Genomic DNA, 13291 nt, shown 5'->3' with positions numbered 1-13291 from the left:
GTACGACGTATGCGTAGTTTTTGTGTCCTAAACAGTATGTAAATGGAGGCAGTCTGAGAAATTCCATACTACAGTTTATTGATCCGAAAAATCAGAATTTCTTGAAGACAGACATTTATGAATAAAACTCGCGTTGGGAAAAGTGTATTGAAACAAATGGGGCACATTTTGATTAAATTAATAGCTTTTGAAAAAAGATATACAGTTTTATATACTCGCTTAAAAATCCGACATTTCATATGCACAAACCTAATAGCAATGGAATTGTTGAAGTTTCAGCGAAATCGTGTTTTTATTGGCGAATCGAGCAGAACCTAGATCGGGCGGAATTAATAAAATTTTATTTTCTGCGCCCGCGTTTCGGCAAATCGAAAGTGAAATGGGCCTCGTAAAAACGAGCATATTCCACGAAAACGATTCGGCGCGTAATTTCTCGAGGATTATTCAAAGCCAGAAATATCTGAAGAGCCGCCGTCCCGCGTGCAATTGATGGATTCGAACTAGCAGGAGGAACTGTCCGTCGATTAAATATAAGCATGATGTAATTCGTATCATCCCAGATCATTATGGTACAGTCAGGTGCAAGGAGATCTTTAGGTGCATACAGAGGAGAATGCTCGGAGGACCGCGGACGGACGTAGAGCCGACGAGTTAACTCGTCCTACCCGAGGTCAACAGGTTAATTAGAACAGTGTAGATTAGCGATTAGGGAGAGAGTATAGTGTCCTAGCGGCGAATGATTGTGACTTGCTGTTTAGTTGGCGATTCCCGGTCGAAGCTGGTGATACGGTCGATCGAGAACGCAGCGGTCCGAACGATCGCGATTTAATCCTCGCGAGATCGGGACAAATGGTACGAAAATGGCACAGATTGATCAGCAAACTGCACGTTAACCTTTTTTGTTCGGTATTTAAATTTGTCATGGAAATTGATCATGGAAATGCTGTTCGCTTGCGCAAAATAAATAGATACTCGAAACGACCCAGGAATCGTAAGCATTTGCAGCAATGTTTTTTTTTAATAAATTTTGTACGCGAACGAATGTTTAAAAATTTGTTTTTATCATTTACTTTCGACACTGAGACTCCAAGTCAACTTAAGGTTAATTATAATATCACAAATTGCTAAATTTTTCTTTTATTTGAAACAAACACACAACATTAAGATTTTCTTTTTAAGATATTTATGTTTTCGAGATTTTCCTTTTTAATGATTAATAAACAATTTCAATAACTCTTCATAATAGTAAAGAAAAATGTGTGTTTTTTTTTATAAAAATAAATATATAACATACAAATATTTTCAAATTTTTCTGATGTCTCGACAATTTCGTTTTTGATCCAGTCATTTTCGCTTCAAGGATACATGATATCCAGTCATCGATTAGCTCGAAACATTGCGACAAGATGCGAACGGCTGGACGCAACAGAGTCGGAAAAATCTGAAACATAGGGGGACATCCTCTCCGCCGTGTCTCTCTCGAGGGTCGGTTGCAGGAACGATCGACCGATCAGGCCAGTTTTCGCCATAAGGTGGCTTCCTTTCCCGTGCGTCGCATGAGCTTATCTAGCAAAAGGGTCTCCCCGGAGCATTCGGGAACGTAGATGTGGCTGAACGTTTGTGGCTCCCGTTTATATATTGCATGCGATATACATACGTACGTAGAGCGTTCTCTGACTGGCAGAAAGCTGATTAGCCGGCACTCGGTGTTCCAGCACGAACGACGGATTCTGAGAAGACCTGCTCGGAACGGCGCGACAAGGTTCGCGTGCACAAACGGCTCGCGCGACGGTTTTCACGATCACTCTGTTCTTCTTCTTTTAGAAACGATATCTTTATTAAGCAATACTTTTCTTTGTACGTTTTCGTTTATAAATACCAGATTACACTGTTTAGAAGACAAGGAGACACCGTACTATGTTGTATAACGAATAAAACATCTGAGAAAAGAAACTTTCAGCATCTTTACAATTTATCGAAAGAATTTATTAATTCTTATGTCAGTTTTTGCTTTAATTCGTTTAGTAATTTGTATAATTATTGAAATAATTTGTTTCCTTAATTGAAGATTGCTATCGGAAACAAATTTTGTTATGTATTTATTTAAACAATAGGATCAAGTCCCTATGTTACAATAATAAGACATTAAGTCGCACAAGTAGCAGATTAATAGATAGAAAGGAAAGTGGAAGGGGATTAATACAATAAAAGAAAAGAAGATACACAAGAAGATAAAGTAATTGATCAAGACTTATTGTTTACGCTTTGATAATTATTTACCAATTTATCGAGATTCTCCGCAAATATTTAGAACGATGGTATCTTTACGTTTGACGGATGAGAAGCGTATCGGTCACGTGACGTTCCGCAGTCAATTTATAACGCAACTTGTCGTCTCGCTTGTCATTCCATTAAAATAACGGAGGAACATCGAATCGCGATACTTCGACCAAGGTTAATTAGCGAATTGATCGTTTTGTTTGTCGCGTCCCGTATTATTGTGACAGATGTACATAAATGAATTTAGTGTCGGCCGTTTTACGTTACAATCAATTTACAGATCAGTTGTTCCTTTTAATTGAAAGATACAACTTCGACACGATTTAATTCGTACGATATTAACATCTACGCGACCATTAATTAATTACTTAATTATAGTTCCCGTTACAGGTATATTTACCGGCAGGAAAGATGTCGCAAGTTGTAGTCGGAACAAAATTGATTAATTAACGTGGCGACTTCATGAACATTTTTCGTCCTTCGAGACTTCGTGTTCTTGGATCGTTGTACTTATATTAGTTAATGTTCCTTTCAGTGGAGGTATCAAAGAGACTTTGTAAGGAGCGTGACTAACATTTTTAATTATCAGTTTGCGGATACTCTGATACGGTGAAATTAAAGAACCGCTAATTGATCAAACCGCGATGTTACGATACAAGCTGCAATTCAGGTCTTTTCTATTTAAAAATCGGATATTGTTAACAGTAAAAATTTTTTTAATTACTTACAGTCATTTCGACGTGTCGTTTTAACGCAACAAAATCGAGAAACCGCTAATAATAAATAGAATTATTAATACATTTGTAATTGAAACACGACTGGGCGAAAGTTAAAATGACGAGAACATTACAAGAATATAGAAACATGCATCGCTTAAGGAAGAAAGCAATTTCTATTTGTCCCATTTTTGTTGCAATTGATTGTTCTTTTACCCTTCTTATGCGCACTGAAGTACAAAAGTTAAGACTTTTCGATTAAAAAAAAGTCGGAGATATCTTTTCAAATAATATCTAATTATTCATTTCTACTTATTCACTTCTAATTATTCATCTATTTATAGATGCGAAGACATTCAACTCGACAAAATGGAAGTTCTTGTAAATTCGACTAATCAGTAGACGGGAAATCAGTGTACGTACTCGGCCCCGTTCTCATTCTGGGAACCGTTTACCAGAGAAACTCCGTATTGTCGGGCGGCCGATCGAATTATGGCGGGAATAAAGGAACTTTAATCAATTAACTTTCGCCGGTGAAAGACGTGGGAACACGGAAGACAAGGAATGGAAACAGAGGAACGTCCGACGGTTGCGGCACGGCGATAGATTAAAAGCGAGTCGAGCAGGGTTCGGGTCCTGTTCGTTCGATCGTGCAAATCCGATAATTCGTTAATCTGATTAGCAAGCCGGCGCGGCGTGCCACTCGATTAAAGACGAAATGTTCTGTACACGACGCGATTAGTCGAGTTCTCGGGGTTGTTCGCGAGACGCGATTACTATGCGGGACACGAACCATTCTTCCGACGTTGACTGATTCCACAACCAACCTGTAAAACGACTCGCGAAACGTTCTTTTACCACCGTTCGCTGGATTAGATTCTCCTACGGCGACGTCCTCGATAAACCCCTCGCATCTTTTTACGTGACGAAAAATTCTTCTCTCTCGTTGATAGAAAAAATACGAATAATATAAACAGTATATTAGATCTTGTCTTCACTGTTCGAAACGATTCAAACGATCGTTCGAACGGTTAACGTATTAACCTCTTGACGTACTTTAACGAGTTAGACTCGCGATGGAGATTTATAACAATAAGATGTTAGGTAAAAATGTTTATCCTTTCTTTTAAGCAGGAATTAAATATTATTCTCTTGTTAGCGATATTGAAATATTAAAGTAGACGTAAGAAAATAATAAATATAAAATTCCTTTTTCTTCGAAGAAATTAGTGCGGTGGACAAAATTCTAATCGTAATAATTGTAAAGAAAATAGTACGGCAAGTGGTTAATATTCTTTGAAATACTGTGCTATTAATAGACTATCGTTTTCTGTGAAATTAATGCTACCATTTCTTACAGTTTACAAAGTTGTTCACGGTACGAAGACACGATTATTTTGTTACACTTTCGCAGACAAGATCAATGTTTAAAAATCAATTCGATCGAATAAAAATGGAAAATAATCCTGCATATTATAATCGCGGGTTCTCGGTGCACCGACGAGATAATAGCGTCGGAACGCGAGGGTCTGCGAATTTTAATTAAATCATGTCCGCAGTCGTTGTCGCCTCCTTTCTTTCCTCTCCTGGCGCGAAGCGGGAAAAAATCACGCGACCGCGACGTTAATAAACAGATATTCGTATACCGTGATTAAAACTGCGGCTAACGGTTATAATATACTGTATAATTATATCATATGTATACATGTATACATATATTATATTCTCGTCAAATTTTTCACCGTCAATTTATTCCAGTCTTCCGGCGGAGATCAGAATTTCCCCGTGTTCCGTTATCAGCGTGTACGTCGTTATCCTAATTTACCGGTCTCCTCCGCAAGAAGTCCCGCTGAACTATCCGACCGTCGCCGACGTCGTCGTCGTCGTTATGCAAAGCGTCCCGGCGAACCTTGCTCGATTCTAGGTTGCATCCGACTTATCGCCAGACCGTGGCTCTTTCCGCGAAAGCAACGTTCTCTTTCCGCGATACGTACTTCGCTTCTCGCGCGGCCGATCGACGAACAATTGTTCGATCGATGGCGAATTTTTACGCGAACAAAATTTCTTGACATTTCGATGAACAGTGCACGGTGACGACGGAGTCTTTATGATCCGACCTCAAAATTGATCCTACGATTTTCTAACAGGATAAGAAATTGCCTATTTTAACCCTTAGAAATTTTCTGAAAATTGTGATTTTTATGTAAAATGTTAAGCTAAAATAAAAATCAGTGTATCGCTGTGAAATTGTATGATAATTAAGGAGGATACAATTTTCTGTTCTCACTTATGCATTTTACGCGGTTATTAGATTGCGGATTTTTATGCAAAACAAAATGTCTTTACGTTAACTTCAAACGATAGTGTGTTGCTTTTAATGTATTCCTTCATTTATTAATGGCAACGTATCAAAAATAATACGGCAGTATCCTTAGACAATCGTGTTGGTTTCGGAGTTAGTATCCAAACTACTGAACAGAGTTGCACAAATTGGCAAATGTGTTTTTCAATCTTTGCGTTCTTCGCTTCCGTTAAAGAGTCGATAAAATCGCGGGACACTTCGCTTTCGCGTCGGTACAACTCAGCGAAATAAAATCGCGAGTCAACCTACTTGGTCCCGTCTTAAAGTTCAAATTCTCTACTTTGTTAATCCCTGGACAAATCCTTCCGAAATGCCGCGATATAACCGGGAAAAGATATATCGTCACCGCAAGGGCATTACAGCGACTGCGGAACGGTAACTGGAACGCCTAAGCAACAAATCGATCGACAGTCACCAATGCCGAAGTGCGAACTATTTCTGCGAGGCGTGGAAGGGTTAACGAACTTGCGTTCGCAGCAGACCGGAAACAGACGGATGAATAAACGAGCGTAGACGTTTTCCGATAGCCGGCGGCGGTCCGCAATAGCTGGAACCTAAAACCGCTCGTCGATGAGAAACAAATTACGTTGCCTTCGAAAAGAAAAGAAAAAAAAAGTAATCTCGTTTCGGGGGACGAAGGCATTACGACCTGGCCTAAATGCAGTTTACTTTGCTCGGCCTCGCCGAGATTTTCCCGTGCCCTCCCCCCCCCCCCCCCCCCCCCAGCCTCCCTCGGCGCTACCCCGCGAATTTTGGAACACGTTCAAGCTCATTAGCCTGGTATCGCTAATACCGCCGCCGGGCAATATGTTCCCGCGCGGCCGTGTTACCGCATTTTCGCGTCCACTCTCTTCTTCATCTGTCTCTCTGCGAACCGTAATCAGCCGACCGCGTTTCGCAAAATTGATCGACCATTCTACGGGTTAAATATCTAGCTAAACGACCCCTCGGTGTCTAGCGATTACGACTCCGCGCGGTTCCGAATTGGGACGTTTGCGACGCGTTTTCCGGAGCCACGTGTGCCCGGAGAGAAACACACGCTCGCCTCGTTATAGTCTTCTGCAATTTGATTGCCGGGGGTAATTTGACAAATTGTACCGGTCGCACAGCGTTTCCTTCTACGTCGATGATCAGATCACCGGCTGTTTTATTTTGCAATTGGCTTTTCGAGCGGAACTACGGAGCTTGCGTTGCTAATCATTAGACTACACCGGATCTTCATGCGAAACCTTATTTTTTCTTTTTTTCATAAATTCCTCTCTTGCCGGGAATTCTTTTATCAAAATTGGAAAAGGAAATGATTCCTTACGTAAACTAGAATATTCGTTACGTTGAATGTAGAATAAATATTCGTCTGCGGTTCTTTATGCAAAAAATAATAATTATGTACAGAACAATTGAAAGTCAATATAGGTCTTTAAAGTCGTCAATTTTAGTCGCAAAGACTGATTTTCAAAATTGGTCTGCAAAATATGTCTTCAGACTTGGTCTTTTAAAAATTGGTTTTAGAAATGCGCCATCGAAATTCGTCTTAAAAATGTATCTCCAAAATACGCCTTAAAAATACGCCTTAAAAATACGCCTTAAAAATGGGTCTTCAAAATTGGTCTGCAAAATATGTCTTCAGACTTGGTCTTAAAAATTGGTTTTAGAAATGCGCCATCGAAATTCGTCTTAAAAATGTATCCCCAAAATACGCCTTAAAAATACGCCTTAAAAATGGGTCTTCAAAATGTGTGTTCAAATTGATTCTTTAAAATAAATCTCAAAAATGTGTCTCGGAAACTGTACCAAAAATCGACTCACACGACAAATAAATTAGCAATAAAAATGAAATACCGATGAACGGAGTTCATGCGAAATATTTAAAAGTTTTAAACAGTGTCGCGAAAGCGATCGCGAGTTTGCAGACGAAAATTTGCGAGATGCTGTAGAAAGAAACATTTAGGGGCTCCGCTAAGTGGACCAAGCTGAAGAGGGACGGCAGCCGCATAAAGGGTCGCCGTGATCGCGGGTGGCCCCGTGCAAACTCGCTGGAAAATGTTTCGGCATGCTCTAGGCGGCCGGGCGGAGACAAGTGCATCGTCTCTTGGCCTGTCCGCTCGGGTGTCTCGTAATTAGCAAGTTTCCAGCGGGCGAGATTCGCGGCGGAACGGGTAAGGGCGGGGCGGGGCGGGGCGGGGCGAGGCGTTTTGCGAACTGTATCACGGAAAAACGGGAACCCCCTTTCCGCCACCCCTCTCTCTCCCCCCCTCTCTCTCGCAGACCTAATTTACCGCGGGGGAAAATTCAGGCCGGACCTCGAAAACGTTCGCGTTCCACGCGAACATGTTCCATTGCATCTGGAACTCGTAAAACTTGCACACACGAGCCTGGCTGGTGGGCTCTTGAAAGTCGGATACGTTCGCGATTCAGGAAATCCTTAAATAAAAACGAAGATTTTGATCGAGCCACGTGCACGTGCAAAATGTAAATCTAAAATAGCTGATATCCGAGCGCGGTATATAATTTCGTTGTAAATTGTCAAATTACTATTATTATACCTTTATCTGTTTTCATATCTTTCTAATAACAGTAGAACCTCGGTTAACCGAACTAAATCTTTCTCGCTTCCTATTATTTAGATTTTCGATTACTCGGACTAATAACGATGAAAGGACCACGATCGAACCTCGACTCGTCGTGTTATACTGTTGTATCAATAACTTGACGAAAGTTAAAAGAAATTGATATAATCATATTCGCGTAATGCTAAAATCCGCCATTTTGTACTCGTCCCGAAGTCAACCGCTATTATCGAGCGAGACGATTGGAACGAATTTTCGCCACTAAACTTTCGTTCGAAAGCTGTTCGATTAAAATGTTCGGACAAAATGAAATTGCTACACGGCAAAGAATAATTTTTCCATTGGAGTAAAAATTTGTTCGACCGAACGGATGAATAAAATCGCCACTTAATGCTTTATGTATTGTACTCGTTGATCCAAATAAAATTCGCCCAGCATTGGTTTCGACCGGCAACACGAGTGGCTCGCGAACGACCCAGATTGCGGACCGTATCGGCGTCAAATAAATTCCCGGTCTTGTCCGGCGAAATAATAATGAAAAGACATTTTATTGTTCCTCCGATCGAGGATGAGCATCGGCGCGCGAGTGCGACCGACGTTCACGTTTATGCGTTTGAATTTGTTTAATGAATGAATCCGCGCGCATACACGCGAGGGGACAACCGTGTCGGTGTTGAGGTCGTAGACTATTTTATCTGTTCCCGGAGCTTGTCCCGTTCTCCGCGAATAGAATCGATCGATTCACCGCGGACGAATCACGGCCGGGAGTTTCTGCTCGATAATTAGACGCCAGTTTACGCCGAAATCAATGGGATGTAATTTCAGGTCGGAGTCACGTGTTACGCGATCCTGTAATCAAAGATAGAGAATCGGCCGGCGATACGTTCGCCGGACTGTTTGCATCGTGAATAATGTGTCGCGCGGCTCGGCGGTGCAATCGATGCGCTCCGTGTAGGCGGAAGTCGATTCGATTGCGCTGCGGACGGAGCCTATTTTCCACGAGAAGTTCGAACGGTTCTTACGATGCCTTGCAAACCGTTGCTCGTTATTTTAATAGATTTCTATCGCATTGGAAGCACTCGCGAAATCGACGCAATTCAATAATCTACGATATACAAATATTTTTCGATACGAGAATACTTTCGTACAAAGCGGTATAAAAATTGCCATATCTGTTGCATATTTATGCATCATTTAGGCTAAACTTAACATTTTATCGACCGATAGCCTATAAATCGGCTTATACCCCCGGTCAGTAGCCTGTAAATCGGTTGCCCTAGTAACCCTTAATTTGTTATCTATTATTGAGATAATTGTGTTAAATTGTACTACAAGCTTCAATATTATTATATACAATTTTAAATATTAAATACCTTTCGCGATTAATAAGATAAATAAAATTAGAATTGAAACGAAAATTTTTACGACGGTCGATAAATTGTTAATATTATTAATTACGAATGATCTGTGTCAAATTTATTGTTTTATTTCTATCGAGATTACGAAAATAGTTTTCTGAGGGAAGTTTCCAGTAAATTTGTTTTGAGAAGACGAATTACATTCATATTTGCCAGATTATGTATGAAATCTTCGTCGCGAAGCTCGGCACGTTACAGTGCAAGAGGTTATCCCCTTCCCGTGCCATTTAGCTCGACGAAACTCGGGCCCGAGCGGTCCGCATCAACGCGCGCTAAACGGACCAGACTGATGTGTCGAGCGTAACGGTCAAAAAATCAGTCCGCGAGCTCGGCTTGTTATGTTTACATTTGACCCAAGTATGTGTCGCGACACAGACTCGCGATGTTTATGTTTGGCCCAAGTATCTGTTCCCGAGCCTGACTCGCGATGTTTATGTTTGGCCCAAGTAACTGTTCGCGAGTCTGACTCGCGATATTCATGTTTGGGCAAAAATCATCATCGCGAGTCTGACTCGCTAAACTACGGGAAGGGGTTAATTGGAGTGATTCAACGTGCCAATTATTTTTAGCGCTCCGTAGACGCGGTATAAAAGCAGGATTGAACAGTTTCGCGTGTCTTAGCGGGGTGTGCGATTCCTACGTGACTGAAATCAGAGGACTGATTCGCGATGCCGAAGTCATTCAGGTAGACCGGATTCGGAATCAGCGCAGCGATCCTCGAAGTTTGTTCTTTCCATTGATTTCGGCTGGGACAGCCCTCGAACTTCCTCAGCTTTGTCGAGCTCGGGCGCGACGCGGAGCCGGTAATTAGCCGGATACGTGATTGCTTGGTCCAATCAAGAAGTTTCGCGCTACGTGCCCGCGCCATTACAAACATAAACGAGACGCGATGTGTCCCTCGGCCGAACAGCAATCCCAAAAGACCGGGACCGATCCAACAGCCATCGGTTATCCGCTAACAAGATGTTTATGCGTTTTCTGGCTCTGATAAACTGGGCTCGTATTTTACGCTGCTCGACGCGAACCTTGATTTCAACCGATAATAAACAAAAAGAATAGCAATTACAATCAAGATAACGGCGAAAGATATTTTTGCCCATTCATTATCATTCGTTGTAACAATGGTTGCCATTTTTCTATATTGAAGAGGTTACTGTCATTTACTGTTGTTAAACATTTTTTAAAGCACCGACATATTTATGCAATTTGTTAAGAAAACAACAAGTTAAAATTTCTACAATAAAATCCAAAAGTTATCTTTTTCATTAAGCAATCTTTCACATTTTTCTATAACGGAAAGGGTTGATTATTACGGTTCAACATTTAGTAAAACATCGATGTATTTTATGTATCTCTACCATATGTACGAACATTGATTTCAATTCTTAATAAATTAGCAAGTCAAAATTTGTACAATAAACAGCAAAATATAACTTCCTGGTTCAATAGTCTTCCATTATGGTAGAGCAGTAACCATGTTCCTATACCGAATATGGTAAATTGTTATTGTTAAGAAATAGTCGACGTTAAACACTTAACCTAAAACATAAATGCCGACGTGAAAAATATTTGACACGAGCGCATCGAAAAATTTGTGCAACAGACATCAAAGTATACTTAGCCCCGCGCCGACACTACAGCGACACGCATTTTTTCGGTAAAGGGAAGAGGTGGGCGGGGGTGAAACGGTTAGGGCAAGCACGAACATGTCTCTCGTACTCGGCATATCCACGATCGCATTCTGCGAATGATTCGCTTTGTCGCTTGAGAGCCAGCGTTTCTAGAGCAGCAACCAACGGAATAAAAAAAAAAAGAAAAAAGAAAAGAGAAGGTGAGCCGGCGACGGTGGCAAGGGACTAAACGAGCGATTTTACCGCTGTTCGTAGAAAAGCCCGACGAAAGGAGAAGGATGCGGGAACCACAGAGGATCCGAAATTGTACCTCGAGGAGGCGGCCCTCGAAAGGCAGCTGCCCGAACTGGACCTGAGGATGCTGGTCGATCTGCCGCCTGGCCTCGACTACAACGAGTGGCTGGCCTCTCACACCCTCGCACTGTTCGATCACATCAACCTCGTTTACGGAACGATATCCGAGTTCTGCACCATGACAGGCTGTCCTGACATGACCGGTCCCGGTTTAAGGTACGTCGTACCCCATGAAATTAATTTTCCGAACCCCGCTTTCGAACCTTTCGCCCTTTAACCCTTTGCACTCGAGCGGCGACTCCGCGGCGCCATTAAAATTGTCGTAACACGTTTTAAAATTATTTTGATAGATGTCGCAAAAGCTTAGATTTAAAAAATTGTTGAAAGCGCAACTGTTATATGAGTCACGAGACCCAATTTCATATGCATAGAATTAATTTTTTTATATGAAATGGAAATATTAGCAGCTAGAAAAATTATTTCAGACTTGCAGTTGAAATGGCTTCGAGTGCAAAGGGTTAACACTAAACCTAACCCAGCTCGAACAGTGGCTACGCGTTTTGCTTTAGAAGAATAGCAAGACTGGATTTATTTCAACTTTTTGCCATTTCTATTATAATTTATGCTTCAATCGTGATATCCATTTAATAATTTTGTACGTAACAGACTTTATAATCTAAACAATTTTATAAGAAAAAGTGTGGAATCGGTCATGTTGACCGACTTAGTTGGTTTAGTATTAAAACGCAGCCCTATTTCGCTACATTGGGATAGATAGCAGAAACTTCTTACTGCTGTGTCATTCGGATCACTAAAGGAAAAAGAACATTTCTATTTCGTCCCTAATTGACGCACTGAGCAAGAAAGTAATTTTATTTTTTTTATTCACTGCAATACCCTTTACGGTACTACGTTGACCTAAATTAACATTTATTTTTGCACTAATAGACAAAATGTAGTATAATTAAATAATAATATAATGTAATAATGAAATAGAATTTACATCATATTTCTGAATAAAACCACAATTTTGTAGCGTCAAAAGCAATTGTAGTACTCTCAACTGTTTTAAATGAATTTTAAAGTCACAAAGAAGGATATGATTCAATTACGTAATTTTGTAGTAAATTCTGAACGAGGACGTTTCTGTAGCTCTCGTCAGACATCAGATATTCAAATCACAATGTGAATAGTTTTTACCGGATGTCGAATTTTACTGTGTGGTATCGTTCACTGTTTCTGTCCATAATTTTCATCATAATTGTCTTAAACATGTTTGGTAAGTTAATGGTGTACGATCCCGAGGAATGCAATTTATAAAATTTCATTAAGACACAGCGCGTTAATGTCCGTGGCAAAAAGAAACTGGAGCTCCAGGAATGTAGTTCTCCGGAAAAGTTTTTTTTTCGTCTAAGAACACTCCTCTAAGAACACGAAAAAAAAAGAAAGAACGCGGCAAAGGAAGAGTTTTAAGGAGCGTTCTTCGAACAGTTCCAAGTTTTTTTTCCCCGGCGATTTCTTTCGGCCGTTTCTTCCTTTGTTGGTCCGTTCTGCCCGACGTTACCCGGTCGAGTAATTTTCGCTCTGTTATCGTGTTTCAGAACGTATCTGTGGTTCGATGAGAAAGGGAAGAAAACGAGAGTGGCAGCGCCACAGTATATAGATTATGTTATGACTTTTACACAACGCACCGTTAGTGACGAGACTATATTTCCTACGAAATATGGTAAGTAGTCCAGAACATCATCGGACGAAGAACTGTTTCGCGTAACACCGTCGCCGAATATTCAATCGTTCGTTCGATGATCAATTTTTTGCCGTTTTATGGAGCACATAACCCAGATCGCAAATCGAGATCGCTAAAGCTTTTATGTGAATCGTCCGGAGAAAAATGGTATTTTACGGCCGGCGTTCTGTCCTACCTCCCGGTTTTATGGATTTCGCCTCTTTGCTTATTGTGTTTGCCCTCGTTAGACAGAAACTATGTTTCCAGTTGGGTGGGGGGGGGGGGGGGGGGGGGGGG

The 13291-nt window shown here is 41.0% G+C and overlaps 1 protein-coding gene across 7 annotated transcripts in view; it reads left to right on the top strand.

The window, feature by feature from the left end:
* Mob2 (MOB kinase activator 2) overlaps window positions 1-13291 on the top strand; it is a 75959-nt gene that overhangs the window by 60430 nt on the left and 2238 nt on the right. For all 7 annotated transcript variants that reach the window (XM_078188091.1, XM_078188129.1, XM_078188122.1 and 4 more), the window contains 2 exons: window positions 11230-11484; window positions 12870-12994. In XM_078188091.1, the coding sequence (XP_078044217.1) occupies window positions 11230-11484; window positions 12870-12994 (380 nt within the window). The remainder of the gene's footprint in view (window positions 1-11229; window positions 11485-12869; window positions 12995-13291) is intronic.

The sequence above is a fragment of the Augochlora pura genome, chromosome 2 (assembly GCF_028453695.1).
Source record: "Augochlora pura isolate Apur16 chromosome 2, APUR_v2.2.1, whole genome shotgun sequence".
Taxonomy (NCBI): domain Eukaryota; kingdom Metazoa; phylum Arthropoda; class Insecta; order Hymenoptera; family Halictidae; genus Augochlora; species Augochlora pura.
This window is presented reverse-complemented; position numbering and strand designations above follow the sequence as displayed.